General features: G+C 38.8%; 4 protein-coding genes across 4 annotated transcripts; 2 read left to right on the forward strand and 2 right to left on the reverse strand.

Annotated features, from left to right (window-relative positions):
• Nucleotides 1–893: 893 nt before the first annotated feature.
• On the reverse strand, nt 894–3,052 carry LOC140944059 (uncharacterized). The gene is made up of 2 exons (XM_073393169.1): nt 2,873–3,052; nt 894–1,184 (listed from the first exon to the last, which is right to left on the reverse strand). Exons 1-2 carry the CDS (start codon nt 3,048–3,050, stop codon nt 919–921), a joined length of 444 nt encoding a protein of 147 aa, XP_073249270.1. The 5' UTR covers nt 3,051–3,052; the 3' UTR covers nt 894–918.
• Nucleotides 3,053–3,096: 44 nt separating this feature from the next.
• On the forward strand, nt 3,097–4,225 carry LOC140943722 (rRNA N(6)-adenosine-methyltransferase METTL5-like). Its single transcript, XM_073392834.1, has 2 exons — nt 3,097–3,583; nt 3,967–4,225. The coding sequence occupies exons 1-2, from the start codon at nt 3,181–3,183 to the stop codon at nt 4,197–4,199; spliced, it is 636 nt and encodes a 211-aa protein (XP_073248935.1). The 5' UTR covers nt 3,097–3,180; the 3' UTR covers nt 4,200–4,225.
• A 6,179-nt stretch (nt 4,226–10,404) lies between these two features.
• LOC140943533 (uncharacterized) lies at nt 10,405–11,652 on the reverse strand. The gene has a single exon (XM_073392620.1). It carries the CDS (start codon nt 11,496–11,498, stop codon nt 10,488–10,490), a length of 1,011 nt encoding a protein of 336 aa, XP_073248721.1. The 5' UTR covers nt 11,499–11,652; the 3' UTR covers nt 10,405–10,487.
• A 461-nt stretch (nt 11,653–12,113) lies between these two features.
• LOC140942841 (uncharacterized) lies at nt 12,114–14,452 on the forward strand. The gene has a single exon (XM_073391855.1). It carries the CDS (start codon nt 12,416–12,418, stop codon nt 13,529–13,531), a length of 1,116 nt encoding a protein of 371 aa, XP_073247956.1. The 5' UTR covers nt 12,114–12,415; the 3' UTR covers nt 13,532–14,452.
• Nucleotides 14,453–20,686: the final 6,234 nt, after the last annotated feature.

The raw sequence follows: 20,686 nt of genomic DNA on the forward strand, positions 1-20,686 counted from the left end.
GCTAAGTTTTCAAAGTAAAAAATTGATGCTAAAATCGTCTAGTTATGCTTTAAGTTTTCCAATAAGCCGCCATTTCAAGTTTTGTCAATTCTTCCATCCTAAAGAACGTTGGTTAAACCTAAAACGACTTAATTTTGAAAATGGCAGCAAACCAGAAAATTAAAAGCGAAAGTAGCCATAGTCTACTTCCCACCCGTTTTTAGGCTTGTCACGCAAAACCCCTCCCCGTGAAGACTCTAAAAACGGATGCGAACGAGACTTAAGTAGGCGATATTTTGTCAAATTTCTGATGCGTTAAGTTTCTTTTCACTTTAGAATAGTTGATAGCCGTTGCATTTTAAGGCAAAAATTAACTTCTTTTCTGTACAAATCTGAGCTTTTTTTTCATTAAAATAATATATTTCAAACGTTTGTAATCCTGACTTCCTTTTAGTTTCAGCTGCCTTCATTAGCCTTCCCATGATACCTCTGGCTGCACTAGTCTCTCACAGGTGGGCACACGGGTTGGGTCTTGAAGTTCCAACTGATATCCCACGTCTTATTCAGAGTGACACGCGGCTCAGTCAATTTCAGACATGCCAATCAACCCCGGGCATTTGCCAGGCATTTTTTTTAGGGGGGAGGGGGGGCATTTGTCATTAAGGGAATCAAAGTTCTGCCCAGGGGTGAGGCATTTGTATTCCTGTAAGTTAGCCAGTCTACCTCAGGCTTTCGGTCAGAAAATAGCAAGCAAGCAGCAAAAAAAGCGCACACGCAGCGAAAAGGCTGTCAAACATTTTTTTGCACTTTTTTTGATCCATTGCCCTACTATCTTGAAGCCTGGAGCAGGTTAATTGCAAGTTATTGAATGCAGTAACTAGAAAATTATTAAAACTTTCTTAAGGAATATCCAATGGGCGCTAAGGGAGTATTATTCTGTTATCTGTTCTGCTGATCATCATCTTCAACTAAGCATTCAAGTTCTTCATTGTTTATGGGCTGTTTGGGAAACAAAGCTCTGTACATAGGGAAACAGCAAGAATTTCCCTTCATTTCACTCTCAACTATAACAAAAGACCCTGTTGGTTCACTGTTGTCCATGAGTTCCTTCATGTGACTTTCCTTGGCTTCTTGTAATGTCTTTATCATGTCTTTTGAGGATAAAGGCTTTCTTTTCTTTTCCTGCAGTCTCTGTAATTCCTTCTCTGAAATAAAGAAACACTTTTATTGTGTTTTCCAAGGTGGGTAGAGAGACAACGTTTTCATTTAAATTTACCAGCCAATTTTACTGCACTTTTCACAAACATGCGAACTCTAAAGTTCAAAAGGAGCCTTCACAATTGCGTTTTTCGCTGCCGTCAATCATAATTATGATCACAAGCAACGAACCTTGAAACACAGAAACACACAAAACGGATCGAAATCCACCAATCACAAATCACAAACCATTACCGTTTGAACCCCTTAAAGTAAAGTTTTGTTTCCTAAGAGGTCCGTTAAGATGATTGAGAGCAGCGAAAAATGCAATCTTCAGTTGGCTTTTGAACTTCAGAATTCGAATGTTTGTGAAAAGGGCAGTAAACTCTATTTTAGTCCATATCTCTGGATTTTTTACCAATTCACTTCCCATTAGTATGAGTCAGGAACCAAAGTGATAGACTGCGAACAGTCTCTCATAGTCAGTTCAGTCAACTCTCCCAGATAATCTGGGAGACTCCAGATTTTGGACCATATCTCCCGGTCTCCAGATTAGAGTCTGAAACCTCCCGGATAATTGTCAAAGTTTGCCATTTCCTGTAGACTTGACTTTCCAGCAATGAAGTTTCAAATATTTTGTGTTGTTTGAGCTATTTTATTGTTAACAGTATATCAGACGTTTAATATAAATAATATACGACGTTTAATAATAATGTGATATAAGCTTGGGCAATAATGTGATTGGTGAGAAGTAAACCAATCAGATCAAATGTTACAATGTTATCAACAGCGTTTTTTTACATATTTCATGTCATGGCAAATTTGTGATGATCGGAGTTAACGAGTATTTTTTCAGAAATGACGTCATGTGCTGTGTGTCATGACATCATCTACCATCCCTTCCCTATCAATTCTCAATATCTGAAGATGTCGGGGGTTGACAGCCCCCCATAGTGCAGGGCTGTCAACCCCCAGCGTCTTCAAATATTGAGGGATGATAGATGACATCATAATGCATGGCACATGATGTCATTTGTGAAAAAATACTCTTTCACTCCGATCGTCACGAATTTGCGATAACACAAAATGCACAAAAAAGATGTTGTTGGCACTGTATTATTCGACCTGATTTGTTTACTTCCCACAAGAGACCAATCGCATTGTTACATGACATTATGGCATACCGGAGGAAATGATTGATGTCAACATTTGAATAGCCCACACAACACAAAATAGTTGACACTTTATTGTCGGAAACTCGAGTCCACTGAAGAAATAGCAAACTTCAGCAATTATCCAGGAGATTTCATACTCTAATCTGGAGACTGGGAGATACGGTCAAAAATCTGGAGTCTCCTGGATTATCCGGGAAAGTTGACAGTACTGTAATGGTCACACAAGTGGGCAGATTGAGCAGCAAAAAAACGGCCAGAGCCTCAACTCGACTGATTGAAAATGAACTGCTTGCAGTCCGGTAGGTGGGGGGTGGGGAGGGGTGTGGCAAAGGGGAAGGGTGCTTCTGTTTATGGGGAAGAAGTCAAGTGCCAGAAGGAATCTGATAAAAAATTCCAAATATTTTGCAAGAGGTTGACAAATTATGTGGCTTTCTATATTTAAAGTTTGATAACCAAAAAATAATCCTTTAATGACATTGTTGAACTGATCATGACCATGTACGCTTCAATATCAAACTTACCCAAAAGTGAAAGATATCGCCCATTTTCTTCTGAAGGCTTTTCTTCAGTGGGACATTCAATCACTCTTGACTCCTTGACTGGTTCGTCAAACGTAACCCAACCAGTTTGACAAGGAAAAGTTGTTCTTTCTTTCACTCTAAAGCTATCATCTGACGTTTCACCGACTTCATCCATCATGTTACCCGGCACGGCTACTAAGCACCGAGGAAAGGCAGCTAAGCTATCGTGGTGAAGAACGCCTGACGGAAAAGAAGTCCCGATTTGCGTCAATGAAAGAGACAGATGTCTTCGAGTAAAATTTGACAGAATGAGACTTAAAGAACTAGAGGGATATCTTCAACAGGTTGATGTCTTCGAAAATCCAAAGGTTGATCTTGAACAGTACCCCACAACACCGCACATTGCGGCCCATATGTTGTACACAATCGACAATACTTTTGGTGACATCGAAGGCAAGCTTGTGGGTGATTTAGGCTGTGGTTGCGGAGTTTTAAGCATCGGTTCTTGTATGCTTGGCAGTGCTATGACTTTTGGTTTCGATGTAGACAGCGATGCTTTGGAAATCGCGTCAAAAAACTGCGTTGAATTTGAGCTTCGAACATGCGAGTTGATTCAGTGTGATGTACAAGAATTTTCACCGTGTGACAGATGGAGCAAAGCGTTTGACACGATTATAATGAATCCACCGTTTGGCACAAAGAACAATAAAGGTAACCTTGGCAAAAGGGTTGTTTTTAGGATCTTCTTCTAGGGAATAAGACATCAGAATAATGGTCATGGACAGGTGTTGGATTTCAGGTGGGGGTGGTGGGGAGGGGGGCCAACATTCCTGAAGTCAAGCTCTCTATTTTCTCACAATATTCCATAAAACCTTGGGAGAGCTTAATCACATGCTCAATGAAGGGCTGGAGTCAGCTAACTCCCCTGAGTTTAACTTGAGGATGTTCCATTTAATTTGATTAAAATTAAATGGTGAAGACCAGCAAGACATGGTTTAAATGTTGCAATAAATGACAAAGTGACTGTCAAAGGCCATGATATTAATTCTTTGTGAGAAAGTCATGTTTAAGACTTTTAGTGTCTTCTTCTCTAGGGATTGATCTGAATTTCTTACAAAAAGCAATCAGTATGACCAGAACAGCTGTGTATTCTCTTCACAAGACAGCAACAAGAGAATACATCAAGAAGAAAGCATCAGAATGGGGAGTGAATATGGAAGTATTAGCTGAACTGAGATTTAATTTGGCAGCCAGCTACAAGTTTCATCGCAAAAAGACTGTTGACATTGAGGTAGACTTCATAAGGATAGATTGTTCAGGTTGCTAGTGATGAAATAAATAAAAACATCAAGTCAGTATAAAGTTCTTTAAGGGACTGGATCCAGGAGAATTACCACTGCATGAACTTACCCCAGTTCTGGGGGAGGTTATTAGTAGGGGTATACAATTATTATCAGTGTCTGGTTGGTGGTAGCCTCCCACGCAGGCGTTTTTAGGGGAGCTCATTTTTCATCCCTCCCCACAAATGCCTGCTCAGCCGGAAACAACATTCCTTTCCCATTGTTTTATTTGCGTGGTAAGTGACCAATCAACAATTATTGTGCAATAAAGTGTTGACAGGCTAAACACGACTGAACGTGACCCTAGACTTACTGTTTCCCTTCTTTTCTTTCCTTTGCTAAGATTATGCAGTGCATGGAGTATTCCAAAGTTTGACTAAATCTTATTTTTGCTGCTCTGAATCTAACATTTATTGGAGGTCAGAAAGCTTTCCCAGTGTTTAATGCAGATCGAGTAATTATCAGATTACCTTGCAATCAAGGTCAACTTTCCAGAATTTAGAAAGTACAATGTGATTGGTTAAGCTTGGGAAAGGAATGTTTCTTCGGTTGGGCAGGCGTTTGTGGGAAGGGATGAAAAACGAGCTCCCCTAAAAACGCCTGCGTGGGAGGCTAGGTAGGTGGGATCCTGATTCCGCATTCCCGCTCCTTTTCATGAAAATCCCACATCCCACACTTTTTTCATCTTTTCCCCAAATCCCATTTTTTAGTTTCCAAAATAAGTAAGTTAGAAAAAGACTGATTGCAGCAAAAGCTTATTAATGGAAGATGTAGCTTGGCCCTTGCAATTGATATTTTGAATTTATGCAACTTTTAAGGTACCAGGTGCACTTTCCTGGCATCCAGTTTAAACAGTGGGTTTTGATCTTCTGTCTGCTCATCTGTTGATTACTTGACTGTTTAAATAATTTGCTTTGATAGTAGACACTGCTGTACGCTCGCCTGGTTGTTTTGCATTAGCTGTTAGAATGTACAATATCACGAATTCCCGACAAACAGACAAGAAAATCCCGCATCCTGTGCCCAAATTCCGGTGTATCCCTCTTTCCAAGTAGCAGTCAAATCCCTTTCCCCTCAAGATATTTTGAGTTTTCTTGAATCCCACACCGTATTTTGGTCAAATCCTGGATCCCGAAAATACCCTCCCAGACCCTGAATTATGTGCTTTCAGTTGGCACATTTGTGGAAAAGTTGAATAGTACTGTAGAGTCAGGCAATTACCCATGGGTACTCCTCTAAGTAACTATTGTAAATCATGTGACATATGGTGCAATATTTACTTAGAGGGGTACCCATGGGTAGTCACCTAACGCTACAGTACTGTTTCTCACAAGTCTTAATTTTCTATAGTGTAGGGTTTTCTTCACTCCCAAAATTCAATCTTTTATTTGCCACTTAATTTTACACTACATATAAAAAGAATCGGAAACTTTTGGTAGTTCCTCTTAATAAAATTGTAAAAATTTGTACACTGAAGTAATAACAGTGAAATACTAAAATAAGTTGATATAACTTCGGCTTGTGCCAGTCAATTAGGAAACTTGTAAAGAAAGGAAACTTGAACATAAATTGTTTTAGCACATAGAAAGCTAAAATATCTTAATATTTTAATTGAAACCTTAACGTAGTGCATGTCGTATTCTATGCCTGGGTCTTTTCCATCCCTTCATAGTGGATGTGCATTGTACACCCTTGTCCCATGAATCTTTCCTGTGCTTTGTGTGGGCCGAAAGTTCCAGTTTGCTTCAAAAGAATTTAAAGAGGAAACAAGGATAGCATTTGATGAATCTCTATTTAAAAAAGAAATTAAAAATTCCATTGTGAAAATGAAAGTACCATTGACAAAAAATTATCCAAACTTTGGAGCAATTTTAAGTCAGAACGTTTAAAAGCCTCAGTGTAAAAAAAATTAGTGTTCTGCTGACAGAGCTAGTAACAGAGGCCATAAGTAGCACTATAAAAACCAAACCTTTAACTTAGTTTTGAAATTTAAAAATCAAATTGGTAAGCGTGAGGAAACAAGTGATGACTGCCTGACACAAGTGGAAACTTTGAAAATTAAGAGAGATCATGAAGAAATTAAAACAGAAAAAAAAATCATCAAAAACTATTCAGAGGGGAACTCCGTCTTTGTTTTAACCTTTGATCAGGCGTCTCTCAAACAAAAAGGGATGAAGGACCGCCTGATCGCAGGTTAGCTTGGTTTTAAAAATGGAGGGAGGGAGAGAAACAGAAGTAAAAGAAATTACTCCAAAAATATGCAAAAAAAAAAAAAATTCCCAATTTAGAATATTATTTCTCTAGTTCTGATACTCCTTCAACACTGTGAGTTAGTCAAGCTAATTTCGTCTGTTAGTTCGTCTGAGCTGTGATTGGCTAAAACGTAACAATACTGTTTTTCAGTTTACAGTTCATTTAACGAAAACAGCGTATGTCTCTTAGTAATTTTAGTCAGGGGCACCCAACGACTGTTTTCTGTATAATATCTGTTCGGAGAAGCAAACATTGTCTAGAATTTCCTTTTGCTTGAGGACGGCTAAAAATTTCTAGATGAACGTTCCATTCATGTACAATTTTCGAAGCTTATCTAATAAATTCCCTACAATTTTCTGAAGTTTAATTTTTCATATTTTACTAACCAGTTTACGCTATTTTTTGTAGAAAAAAAAAACCTAAAATTTTCAGATTCTAAAATGTGATGGAGAGAGGAATCACAAAAATTTTCTTTTTCGTAAAGCGTTAAATTGCACCTAAAATTTTCGGAAAAATTATACTGAAGCCCTTGTAATTTCGAAAAGACTCAAGATCCCCTAGGATGACCGAAGAGATAAAAATTTTGTAGTGCTGCCTAGAATGCATTTCTAGAGATCTAAAAACACTCTGGATAGCCTAAAAAGTGTTTTCAACATATTTTGGAGGAAACCGTCGTTGGGTGCCCCTGTTTAGTGACTGGATAAGCATTGTTAAGTAGATATTCATAAGTATTTTGTTTGTGTTCGTGTACGTGTTAAACTGACGCATCCGCCCCGGGCTGTGATTTTAGTGGGCACCTTACAGTCGCCAAATGTATAAGATGACAAACCGCAGAATTAAACAGTCACGCGCATTTTAAAGCCTTTTCCTTTCGTTTCTTGAAACTTTTAAAGATAGAACGTGATAGAAGTTGAATACCGCATAGACACTTTGTTGTTCAATTCGAATTTAGGTTATGTTATTAACCTCTGAATGTATTTCAGTAGAGGAGTATGAAAGATATCAGGTTGTAGTTCCGGGTTCGATAATTGCTGATACTTGCCTGATAATACGTTCGTTTCTACGGTCTAAAACCGTAAAAGCGTCACGGTCCTTAATCTTTTGAAAGCGGTTCCTTTTATACACCTGTGAGCACATCTTAAGCTGCTATAACACCCCTCATTATAGCCAGCCAAATCTATAAGTGAAGCCTACGCATTCGATGTCATATATATTAGTACACACTATACTTTATTTTCATTCACACCATTTTGGCTGCTCATTACTATGCTGCTCATTACTATTGTTCCAAGCACCAGATGAAAACCCAACTAACACAAAACAAAAACGTTCTTAACATTCCACAAGGTTTGGCGCTTAAGGTTCTCGAATCGTTTTAGATTACCAACATGGGCGGTGATTGGTCAATAGTTTCCTCAAAAACCAGTTCAAAAACCACGTGAATGAATAAAACTGTCGGGAAAACTCTCTCTGGTGAACTCTGGTGATCAAAAGAAGAAAATAGCTTGTTCCCAGTTCCCCAAGTTTCTGCGTTGGTGAATAAGACCTTCACTGACCTTCTGCACCCGTTTATATTTTACGAAATTTGTACCGCGTTTATTGTTGACAACTAAAAACCTTATTTTCACGTCGACTTAAAAAAGGCAATCGACCAAACTTTGTATTTGTTCCATTGCTTCATTCTTTGTGGGTTTTCATTGTTATGGAATTGTGAATGGTGTTTCTGCTTCGTGCCGTTTGGCTGATGACTTTTTTCATTTCAATGAATTTTGTTTTTCATTTCATCAACTCTATAAGACTCCTGGCATATGTCCGATGGTTTTAGTGGCGTGTTTCATTTGGTTGGTTTATACTCAAATAAGTTAACAAGTGGTCACAAAGCTAATGGACATTTGACAACTTTCGGGTACTCAGATTCCACTGCTTTGCATGCAGCTTTGCTTGAAAAGAGAAAATAATCCGTATGTTGATGCAGATTGGGAAATTTTATTTGTTTATATTGATTGCGAAATGTGCCTATCGTGCTCGTATGTTGATGAAATAGTCGTGCAAAATTTCCAGTCAGTGCAGAAATTCAGTGCTTTTTTTCTTAATGCGGTAATCTGTGTCTTTGCGAGTTTTGAGGTGTTGTATACGACTTTTTGTGTTTATGTGGAACGTTCTTGTAAAAATCGAACTCTTCGATTGAAAGAAAGGAATCAAGAAACTTCCTCATCAGAAATCTAAAGATTTATAGAGAATATACTTCCATAGAAGCTCAGGAACTGAGTTTGCACAGTAAGATTTTTGCTGTGTTAGGGGAAGTACTAGAAGGACTCGAGGTCTCTTTATCGCCTGCTGGCCACCATAACCAAGAACCAAGGCGTGGATCCGATGTCGTAAATGGATTTGTGCCAAAAAAAGTAAAAAAAGGAACCATTTTTTATAACTTTATTAGTTTTGGACAATGGGTATCGAAGGTACACCAAACTTTAAAAACTCGTTTGTACCTTAGTCTCTCGAAGACGGTTGTTCGTCTGTTGTTCGCTGTTAAAGTTAGGAAATGCTGCCACATTGTATACAAAATGTTGTTTTTCCAGTTGATTTACTGGGAGTAAATTAGCACAAGTACATGTAGTCAGATGCGGAAAACAGGAAAAGACTTTTTCACACTTAAAATGTTTTAAGAAACAGGCAAAAACACCAAAAAATTTCCGCAGAAATCAATCGGCAGTACGTGAATGCGAGAGGAAAGAACGTGTATGACGTAATTGGAGACAATTAAATTCACATGCTCACCAGCACGATCAAGAAAATGTTGCAAAGTGCGTTGAAATGAGCTCATTTGTTAGCAGTGGAGAGCTTTGCAAAGACCTAGAAACCCCGCTGGGGTAGCCAGACAAGGTCTTTTCGTCAGCTGTTTTCAGACTTAAAACTATAATCCAACCGCATTAAATTGGATGTGCACGAACAACACATATTTCTTGACAAGTGGTTATTTGTGAGTATAAATTCGACAGACCGAAGCGACAATTTGCAGACTTTCGACATTTTATTGTACTAAGACCGTTTTATCTAGAATCTGCTTGTTTTTTTACGAAAAATTCACTTCAGTCTTTTGTTTTGCAGATTAAATTAGCGAATTTCCTTGATTTGAACAAGGAAGGAAAACATCGTTGAATCACTTATCAAGCAAAATTCCGCTGGTTGAGAAATCAAGATTTAATTGAATTCTGATTTTCACTTTACATTTATTCTGCAGTTAAACAAAGTTCTCTCTTGTTCGTGTTCACAGGGTATAAAACTTTTTGAACAAATTTAGTGGGAGTTATTTGAAAGGTCTTGCATCCTGACAGTTCTTGGACTGCTTTCCAGACCACTTGTTAAGTAATTCCGCAAAATACAAAAAGAATTTGGCTGCGGTACTGTCTTTCGATAATTCATAAAATAAAATTAACTTTCTCGGTTACAAAGGTACCATTTATGTATCAATATTTTATTAACGTCAAATTTCTTTGATTTTTTCACATCTTTTACTCTGTTTTATGAAATGAATATTGCATTTTTTTTTCTATATTACCCAAGCAATTTGCCGCAGGAGCCGTTTTAGTTGCAGCATACCGTAATTACCATATAAACAAATAAATCTGTTTATTGTTCTCTCTGTGATTAGTGATAAAGGAATCCTTTGTCGATTTTGGCAGAACTTCTAACCCCCATACAGCGATCTGATGTTGCTTCTAGAATTTTAGGGACACACAAATCGTTAAATCTCCTTTGAAAAGTCAATAACTATGGTATCCGGGAGTTGTTTTCATTGTCAGTGATTACCGGAATAGCTGTAAAGCTATTTTAAGACTTTAGTTCTTGTTGTGCTTAGGCATACTTCTAATCTTTTACTGAGTTTATTAAGTTTAACAGATTTAAACATTTCACGCACGAGAAGGAAAAAGAACTTAAAAGTTCTTTCTGAGTTCTTACTTAGAGATTTGTGACTTCGATCACAGATTTAACACTTAGATGAGCACGTTCTTATTGCTGTGCTAATGAGTTTTTTTGACAGACTTTCCATAGCTTGGATTGGTCAGTTTGGGCAAAGTAACCGTGATTGTTTCGTAACTTGAAGAGTCTTGTCCGTCGCTCGTACGGCCCTCAAATTTACTTAACTTCATAGTCCCGGTACGTTTTTCTTTGGGGACCACTAAACGTTTTTTGTCGATCTGCCGTCGCGAATCTCTCTTGTGGATCTCCGCTACTGTGGACACTCTAATCCTGGGAAGCTTAACCGAATCTTTAGCTTCTTTACTCGTATCTTCTAAGTCTTTTACATGGTCTCTTAAACCCGTTGAGATATTTATTTCGGTTCTTATTGCACCAAGATTGCTAAACTGTTCCTGAAGCTTTAATCTCTCCTGTTTTCGTTGCCTGTACAAGCCATCTAGCTTGTCCAGCACTTCAAAGTGTTCCCGAGTTCCCATAAGGTCTTTGTACATAACTCTCCTAGACTTATACCTTTCGATCAACTGTTCAAATGAGTCCGGGTTCGTTTGACGAGTCTTCGCTGCCTTTTTGCTCCCACGATAGAGATTTCCACTTCTGTCGATAAATCCACTATTATCCATTTGAACAGGTGTTTCTTTTGTGACTGTTGAGCTAGAAATGTGCTTAACATCAATGTGTGAATTTCCACTTTCTGTTAACACTTCTTTGTTTGTTTTTGTTATTTCTTTTGCAAAGAACAACTGATTGCGAAGACTATCCGCAGGCTTTAAAGCCGCAATCACCTTGTATCGTCCAAACTTGTTGAAGGAATGCAAAGCTTCTTGGACAAAAACTAAAAGAGGTCCATCGCGACCGTTATGTTCAAACTTGAAGAGATTCTGCCCTTGGGTCTCGCATGGCAACAACGTTTGCTTGCCATTTTCAATTGCTGAGTGTATTCTCGCGGTGTTTTGTGACGAAGCCTTTGTCAATTTTGGTTGTTTTGTCTCAACTTGCACTCCTCTTGTTTCTGTGTTTCCCTCATGCTGAAAGCCAAATGATTTTCTTGCCATTTTGCCCCCGTCTGAGCGATTGCGGGTTTCTAATCGTCCTTCATAACCGGTGTAGAATCCCTCGGCTCCGTCGTATTAACAGCCTATTGTTAAGTGAATCCTTCTTGATTGGTATACGACAAATGCTTGTGCTCATAAATCGTACGATATTACAATTACTTTTCAAGCTTGGATGAACGTCAAGTATTAAATAAATGAAGGAGTTTATGGTCTGCGTTAAAGCAGAGACATTCCACGACACGATTTATGTAGCAATGTGCTTAAAAATGCGCCCGAAGGGTTGGTAATTACAGGGAGGTTTGTCACGCCATCAAGGGTCCCGGACTTTGGTCGGTTCGACTGACAGATCAGAGATCATTAGTGACCTTATGCATGTCTACTTTAGCTGGAAATTTGCCAGTTTCGATTTCTCTTTTTAGGATGCATGGGACGATTTGCATACTTTAATAATTGACCATAATTAGATGCAAAGATGAAAAATGGCGGGAAAATGAACAAAACCACTCCGGAAGTTTTGTTGACGAAATTGAAAGGACGGTCTTTAAATTCCTCGTACTGTAGGCCTATTGTGGCGTATGAATGGGAAAGCTTTAGAGCGTGACCTTAGCACTCACACAAATCATAAATATCACAACGCTTCGATCGACCGCGTGGTCTCTGATCAGTCGATTACATACCGCTAAGGTATACTACACCTCACGATCCTCATCTCGGTGGGGCCGGATGAGTTAAACCACTACGCATTTACCCATCTCAAATTACCGTAAACATCATCTATCCTCTCGAGAAGAACGCTCACACTGAATTATCCTTTTGCTTCGTCATAGTGCACAAGTCCAACAGTTGAGTATAACATTGTCCATCGTAATTTAAGTTTTAGTTACAAGACTGTAACACGTTGTAAGCACTTATTGGTAATGGCCAGTGTAAATTCTCGATCAGAACTGTTCCCAAACAGAGCATTTACGCCTCCTGATAGCGTTTTTGCGATGGACGATGATCACGATCCAGAATTTCAAGCGAGAATGCCACTTCGGCATCACTCATCTTACGAAAATATGAACGGAAAAGTCATCACTGACGACACCCACCATTATGAAGACCCTGTCAGACTGAAAGCGCAGATCAGTACGAGTCGAGGAAGACCCATCCCCGAACCGAGCAAATCGAGCAACAAAAGACCAAGAAAGAAGATCAACGAAACCTATGAACCTGTTGGGACAAAAGGGCGCAAAAGAACCTTCACAGACGAGTCTTACTCCTCCGATGGATACCACAGAGATCGTTGTTCTACCCTCTTTAAAATCCTAGCTTTTGTTGGGTTTTTCGTCGGTTTGGCAGCTTTGGCATTGGTGGTTATGATAACCTTAGGAATGCTATCTCTTCCTTCGTGCCACGATTGCAAGAAGGAAATTGTGCCTGCTTCTTCCTCGAATTCCGAAGCTTCTGGATCAACGCAAGAATTGTGGCAAATTATCAAAGAATTGAGAGAAAACGTGAGCAGATTGAGTGTGGCAGTTAGAGGGAAAGACGACATGATCTCGCAACTTCAGAGACGCGATTTGGAACACACGAACAAGATCGCAGAGCTGGAAAGAATAGCAACTCAGCGAGTATTCGTCTCTAACAACACGGATTTTAACGTCAGCGGGCTCATTGGACCACGAGGTCCACCAGGGATTCCTGGGCCACCAGGTCCAAAAGGCGACGATGGTTCAGATGGAAAACCAGGCAAGACCGGCTCAGGAAATATGACATTGTGTCGCTATGTGAAGAAAACGAGTGTCTCGTTTACAGCAGACAGTTATGGCAATGGACAAAACGTGATCGTTACTGAGCCAAAAGGATACAGAATGATGGGGGTTACTTGTTCGACGATTGGAACTTCGGAATATAATTTAATAACTGAGCAGAATGATCAGAAAGTAAGACATTACGCCTGCGAGTGCAGAGGGGTTTCAACTGTGTTTGCTGCAGGCGAGGGTCGCGCTCAGTGTATCATGCATTACTGGATCTGCCCATTAATTTCATAGAAACTGGAAGATATTAATTATATACTTTCACTTAAAGACGCGATCAAAAACAGAGAAGGCAAAAGAGTTTCAGTTAAGTAAAATTCGGTAAGACTTTTATAAAAATTTACAGCCTAGTCGAAGGCATTGCACTGCTCAGTTACATAAACCATAGTGACGCGATCCACAGACGCAAAAGATAGGACAATGCTTTCTCCTTGAGCCATCAAAGGTGCGGTTTTAGAGGTGAAAAGTATTGAATACAACGCGTTTTAGTTCAGTGAATTTAATGTAATTTATATTACCAGGGTACATTAATTGTATGTTGTAAAATAGTATGCCGTGCGCAATTCCGGGAAAACCACGAAATTCAATGTTGTAAGTTTGCCAGTATCATGTCGGACTTGTGGGAAATTACTTTATTTACTTATCAAGTTACATGTTGTCAGTATTTTAAGCGGGAATGTCGCTGCCATTGTAAATTCAATTGACGTTACTCGTTAGGAATGTCGATGTTAAAAATACTCGCTCACTTATCATAGTATTGTGAATATCACCTTAGGGAGGAATTCAGCAATTTCTTTAAATATTAGAGGCGAATAGTTGTAGTTATCCATTGATTCAATGATTATCCATTTAATCGGAGGCGTTGATGATTAAATTTCTGACGGAAAGTCAAAGTGCATACTAACCATTGCTTGGCAATGATTTGATTGCGTACATGCATTTGCATGACCATCTATAGTTTATAACAATTTAATTATAATAATAAAAACCATGATATTGGTTCTTTTATGTTGTACATCGACACGACAATCGATCGCGTGATAAAATATATTTAAAGTTAAAGCCCAACATAATTAAAATGTCCATACATGATATAGGGTTGTAAATGTAAGTTACAGGTTTTTGTTCAAATAAACTGTGGTGAAGAAAGTTGAAGATGACAGAGAAGCCAGAGCATCTGCCCAATCTTGTCGCTTGAAAAACCACTTCATTAATTGATTGCTGTTGATTATTAGGATGTGTCTATGGGGTGTCTATCCGCTAAGTGGAATTAGAACTAGAATTCTCTTAGCTTGGTTAGGAAACGCCTTCCTTCGGTCTTGGGCCGCTTTAGTGAAGCTCTTTTCAGGCATTTCCAAGCTACAGATCAACAGACATTGCAAGTGAATGCGAACAACCCCAAAGCCTAGGGGTGTATCCCAAGTTTATTTCACTACTAAAGAAATAGGGAATTGTCAGGAATTGTGAGAAAAGAAGGTGAAATTCCGGATATCCCTCTCTCATTCATCAACGAATTTCTCATCAGGTTAAGCCGGTGTGTTTAATGATCAACCCCGCCTGTCTCAACCAGGTTACCTTGACCCATTATGGGATTAATAAGAACTTTTGCTAGAGAGAAAAGCTAACAAGCACAGTGTTCATTTCAGGTGTTTTTTTTCTCTGAATCATAAGGGAAACTTTGAGTTCCTTTTGAGCTTACGCGTCTTTCTGAAAATAATTGACACGATTTTTCCTAATCAAATATTTGCGCAGCTTGAAGCATCACGCCGCAAAATTATTTGATCGCGCACTGAGTTTTTCCTGTTTATTAATTTCCTCCATTGTGTGGGACGTATAACAGGAAAGGGAGTTTATTAAGTCCAATTTAAAATGTCTTATCTTTTTCAAGTACCGCATAGAAATAATGCTTTATGAAAACAGCATCATTTAAGATGGTTCATCATACTTTTTTATGCCACTGATGTTGGGATTTTAACTAACCACACAGCTCCCTGAAAGGCTCATTGAGATTCCAGCCGCCTGCGTTTTTTATCAATCCCTAAATAACTTTATCTTGCCTGATTCAAACCCCCACCCCGCCCAAGAGTCTTTGCCCTCTTCAGATATTAATACCGCCTCCTCATTATGCATTAAAAACATCATGTTACATTTTCAAGGAGCTGGGCCATTCTTTGCTTATGATTTATGTTATTTACACTTTGACCGCGCCTAAACAGAGACCCATTCAAAAATGAATCCAATGGCTGCATCTCGTGATCGTTTAAAAATAAATAGGGTTCCAAGAAAAAGGGAACTTTTATATCTTACTCTGTGATAGACAGTTATGCCCTCTTTTGCTTTCCACACTGCCAAATACGGTAAGGGGAGAATAAAGATCTGCTGATGTCTAGCAAAAGTTGTCTTTTCAAGAATGCACTGAACATTCACAAAAAGGGAAAGACAGAGAGAAATTGTTGACCGTAGTTATGCCAAGACGAGAGAAATCTCCTGGTATAGCATTCCCTTAATGAAAAACTAAGGAATGTATCAGTACGTTACTCTAAAATAATAATAATAAATAATGCGAAGAGCGAGAGTAACACGCGGCGGTTATAAAGCACAAAGCATCATTGATTTCTGGAACATGCCACCACATTCCAAGAATTCAGAGATCATAGCAAGGTATTTTTTAAAATAACATCGCGCCGTCTACGTTAAGCAATGCTTCACTGGCGAAAGAAAGACACAACTAATCTAATTTGAGTGCGTGGGGTGTTGAGATTTGATGGTGTGCAAGTTAAATGATCATATACCGGCATGTTTCGTAATCTGTCTGAAATAAAAGTTGTTTTTATATCAAATTTATTTTGTTTAGATTTCTCGTAATAAGGAAGGCTAAATTGCTTAACTAACACAAGATCAAGCTATAAAAATAACCAAACAACCCGCACCCAGTTACGAAAGCAATTCTATTTTGATTCTATTTTCAGTTTCTATTTTTCAATGTACACAACGGATACCAAACATGTGCCGGCTTTTGCTCTTCCGCGACTAATGCTCAAATCGCACCATTGTAGAATACTATTAACGGAAATTCGGCAAGGGCGCACCTACAGCTAAAATGGTTCACCTTTTGCTGTTCATACTGTGGCCGCAGTGTCAAGTGCACGCAATGAAGGTTTATAACTACAATACCAAGTGTCCGTTAACTTATGCTCTCTTCATTTCTAAATGTGCAACCCCTTGTAACCCATTTTAAGGAAATGATTTTAAAAAGTAAGGCAACCCTACAAATGGCGAAGAAAATTTTTTTTTTATGTAAATATTGATAAAATTTTTCAGTACTCATGTGATTTTGCAGAGTGATGGTAATTCTGAGATAAATTCGGATTAAATTTTCGGGAAGTATTTGTTTCACTTCCCGGGCGTTTTCATGAATCAGTATAGTTAAAAGGCCGGATTTTTTTTTTTTTTCACAACTTTGTGGTACATCTTTTACCCTCACGTCCCCGAAATGGCTTCCGCTCATGCCTTCATGTAATATAAAATACAAAAAATACAAAAAATACATACTGCCATACGAAAGAATTTCTGAATAGGTATCCTTTGAAAAGTCACACTGGACCTTTATGATTTTTTAGTATCTTTAGACTCCAAAGAAAAACTGTACTTTCCTTCTACATTGACTGTTATCGACTCAGTGTTGGATGTAGAAGGTTAAAGATGTTTTTTTTTTCTCAGCTGATCGTGGTATTCCCGCATGCTTCATGCTGGGAAGTAGTCATCAAATTTGAGGGAACATTCTGGAGTAGACGCAAGGAAATCAGTGCTATAAGGGGATCTAAGATCTAAGAGCTCTTTGAGGAGGATGAAAAAATTGAAGGCCAGTGATATGTAGCGGTTTGATTTAGCTGAGAGACATAAGCCAAAACTATAATTACTCGGCCGTACACAGGAGACGTCGATAATGCTTGTTTAATAGCGTAGAAGAAGCTGGGCTTAAGCTAACCTGCGAAGAGCAGACGTATTTCCGGTCGTCGCTTCTCTCCCTCCATACCCAAAAGTGAAACGTGAGTTATTTCTAACACAGAATTTAAAAACTGTTTTGAATTACTGTTTCTCAGCTGGAAACTGAAAAAAGGCACGTCCTACAAAAAGAAAGAAAAGTACCGTTTTACAGGGAATAACTAGGAAGCACTGCTCCCTAACAACTTGGCACAGGAGGTCCTGCTTATGTGATCATGTGAATGACCATGCCCTTCACATCTGGGTTACGTAAGAATGTACTGCGTGCAAAACTGACAAACACTAAGAAATAAAAAATGAGATTTTTCTTTATTTCTATTTTGTTCTTTTATTGGCCGCTTAATTTATGGTAATGTTACACGGGACGATTCGCAGAGACGATTTTTAGGGCAACACAGTTTTGAAAATGCATGAACGTCAACCGCAACATTAACAAAAACAACAACAACACTCTTTATGCCTGGATTTTTGCGTTCGAGGTACGTCAACGCAAACCCTAATTACCTGTACGTACGCCTTACAAACATATCGAACGCACTCTTCTAAGCTCCGATTACTCAATTATATGTAATCAGTTTTTGTTTCTAGATTACTCATTGTAAATAGATTTCGTAGCAGAGATTTTGCATAATGATTTGTAAATCGTTATGAGCATTTAGTGAAATAAGGCTGTATAAATATAAATAAACTCATTATTATTATTATTGCTGCAAATGAGCTGTTACAAAAATCTATACGTAGAGGATTACTCAGGGGCGGATATAAGGGGGGGGTGCAGGGGGTGCGCACCCCCACTGAGATGACCTGCGGTTTTCTATTACAACTGGTATTCTGCAAAAAAAAGAAAACTATCTGGTTTATTGGTGTTGAAGTAGAGCAAGAGACGAGTGCACCCCCTCTACACCCTCTGCGTTCTATATATGAAATTAATATATTCATTATCTCATCTCTCTGGATTTGTTGAAAACCATCTCTATTTCAAATGGCTCGTATGCCTTAGTGGGTTTTAAATCGGACGGTTCCTTCTGAATTGACACAGGACTATTAACGGAAACCTAAAACAGAAATCACCCTTTTCTAGTCACTTTCTCTTGAATGAAGCCATTGTTTAGTAGATTCACTCAAAATAGAATTTATGTATATAATTTAGCATGAATCAGTTTGTCTGGTTAATTTTCTTTGCGAATTTTGGCCGCTGTCCAAGCAGGCCACAGGAAAGCTAGCAAATTCTATATTCTCATTTTTGATCCTTATCACAGAAAACCGAAAGAAACAAAGACATCCGCCGTTGCCAGGTGCAAGAATCGAAACGGAAGTTCGAAGGTGTTACGGCAACCTTTATTTGATTTCTCTAATGACTACTCTGATTCATCAATTCCTTTAAGAACAAACATTCTGCCCAAGAAGACATTCCGAATTGAAAACACTTTAAAACTGAAAGTCATACAGAGTTCATGCAAAGATAATTTCTCTCCTCCGTAGTAACCTCTCTGTGTCGTAGGGAGACTGGGGAGAGGAAAATAGTCGCTGATGTCTGGTTGATCAACCTTGCCTTCAGTTTTAAGTATAGTTTCTTCCTCTAGTGTGTGGACAGCTTTTTATCTGTATTTTTCCTGTGAGTAATAAGGAAGTTCGCCGACAGTAATTTGTGATTGTTTTTTTTTTCTATTTCGTTCATTTTGTTACATTTCCATTCGCGTTTCAAGAAAGTTCATGATGTAGTAACAGTAAAAAGACGGAAACTTCTTGTACAGGAACGTGGGATCAAAGTTCCTCGGTTTAAATGTTCGATTAGTCGATAAAATCAAGAAATGCTGTAGGCTAATATTAGGTTTTGATATATAAGATGAATTAAGGGAGGGATCTTGTTATTTCCTCTATTTGATCTCTGTACTGTTTGCACTGTTTAAGGACTTTAGCGATTTGTTTTTCTTCCTGGGCGTTCTCAGTGAATCAGCATGTTATGGGTGGTCACATGTTTGTCGACCTCTTTTTAACTCCTATTAATAACGCTGCTGTAGCAGTAATTTTAATTTCAACAGTGCGACCTTTCGCAGTGATCCAGTTCAGTTTTGTTGGTAAACTAAAACGTCTGACAGTATCGCCGTGACGTAACCTAGGCTGAGCCTCCTCCGCAGGCGTTTTTAGGGGAGCTCGTATTTCTTCCCTCCCCACAAGGGAAGAAATACGAGCTCTCCTAAAAACGCCTGCGGGGAAGGCTAACTTGGGCTCTGACCTTGGAGTGATATAACGTTTTATGGCACAAAAGTCCCGGGGGGGGGGGGTACTCCCATACATTACCTATACGGGTATGTGCCGCCCAACGGGGTCGTGATTTTGAAGCTCCTGATTTTGAACGGGGAATCCATTTCAGAGGCGTTTTCTAGAACGGGGTATAATATTTCGAACGTACGAAAGCTCCAGTTTTGTAAGCAGCCATTTCACTTTTTTTTATTCAAGGACAGATTGCTTTTAAAAATACGGTTCAATGCGTTAACAAGCAAACTGTTGTACTCTTGTTGCACCCTAGAACGGAGTATAAAAGATTGGCCCATTTCTAGAACGGGATATCAGTTTTAGGGGGAATTCTAGAACGGGGTATAAAAAATTAGCCCATTTCTAGAACGGGGTATCAATTTTAGGGGAAATTTTTTTAGAACGGGGTGCCAATTTGGAGTCCCAGGGGGCACATACCCACCCAAAAAATACCCAAGTGTCCCCCCCCGGGACAAAAGTAAAGTTACTATCAGGATTATCGGAAAGGCAAAGGCTTGTTACGAAAGGTAGAGACCATCACGGAAACAATATAGTCAGTTTAACGTTTAGCTTTAAGAACGAAATTGGGTGGCCAGTTTGTAATTGAACACTAAATAAAAGATCTGCTTCACATTGTCTTAGACTTAATAAGCAGATTCTTTTTCTTTCAGAAGCATGTAATTCTTGCCTCTGGTTACTTATGAAACTTGGGTTGACATCCTCCTCACATATTCAGCTGATCGCAAGCCTCTTCTTCTTGTTTTTCATTTTTTTCACTGTTTGTTAAAGTTTGATTGTGGGCGGCTGAACTTGTTGATGGCCAGAAATGTCGGAATTCGCATGAGAAACTGCATAATCGGAAGGTATTTAGAAGCCAGGACGCGGGGGCAATGCTGACCGATGCTGGGTTAAAAGACGTACCTCAAACCAGTGAAAAATAGTCCGATCATTAAACATGCTGATTTATGGAAGGAAAAACAAACATGGAATTTACCTTAATTTACTATTACTCAGCAAAATCACCGTGAAATCACATGAGCGTAGGTCAATGTAATCCATTATAGATAGAAAAGAAACCTTTTCGTCAATGATACTGTTTACTTTTTATTATTTTGAGCACTATGACAT

This window comes from Porites lutea, chromosome 7, assembly GCF_958299795.1.
Source record: "Porites lutea chromosome 7, jaPorLute2.1, whole genome shotgun sequence".
NCBI lineage: Eukaryota > Metazoa > Cnidaria > Anthozoa > Scleractinia > Poritidae > Porites > Porites lutea.

Coding starts and splice junctions, on each gene's coding strand:
- LOC140943533 (XM_073392620.1), bottom strand. CDS start 11,498: ATGGCAAGAAAATCATTTGGCTTTCAGCATGAGGGAAACACAGAAACA.
- LOC140943722 (XM_073392834.1), top strand. CDS start 3,181: ATGAGACTTAAAGAACTAGAGGGATATCTTCAACAGGTTGATGTCTTC. Junction 3,584..3,966: donor TGGCACAAAGAACAATAAAG/GTAACCTTGGCA, acceptor CTTCTTCTCTAG/GGATTGATCTGAATTTCTTA.
- LOC140944059 (XM_073393169.1), bottom strand. CDS start 3,050: ATGATGGATGAAGTCGGTGAAACGTCAGATGATAGCTTTAGAGTGAAA. Junction 1,185..2,872: donor GCGATATCTTTCACTTTTGG/GTAAGTTTGATA, acceptor TCTTTATTTCAG/AGAAGGAATTACAGAGACTG.
- LOC140942841 (XM_073391855.1), top strand. CDS start 12,416: ATGGCCAGTGTAAATTCTCGATCAGAACTGTTCCCAAACAGAGCATTT.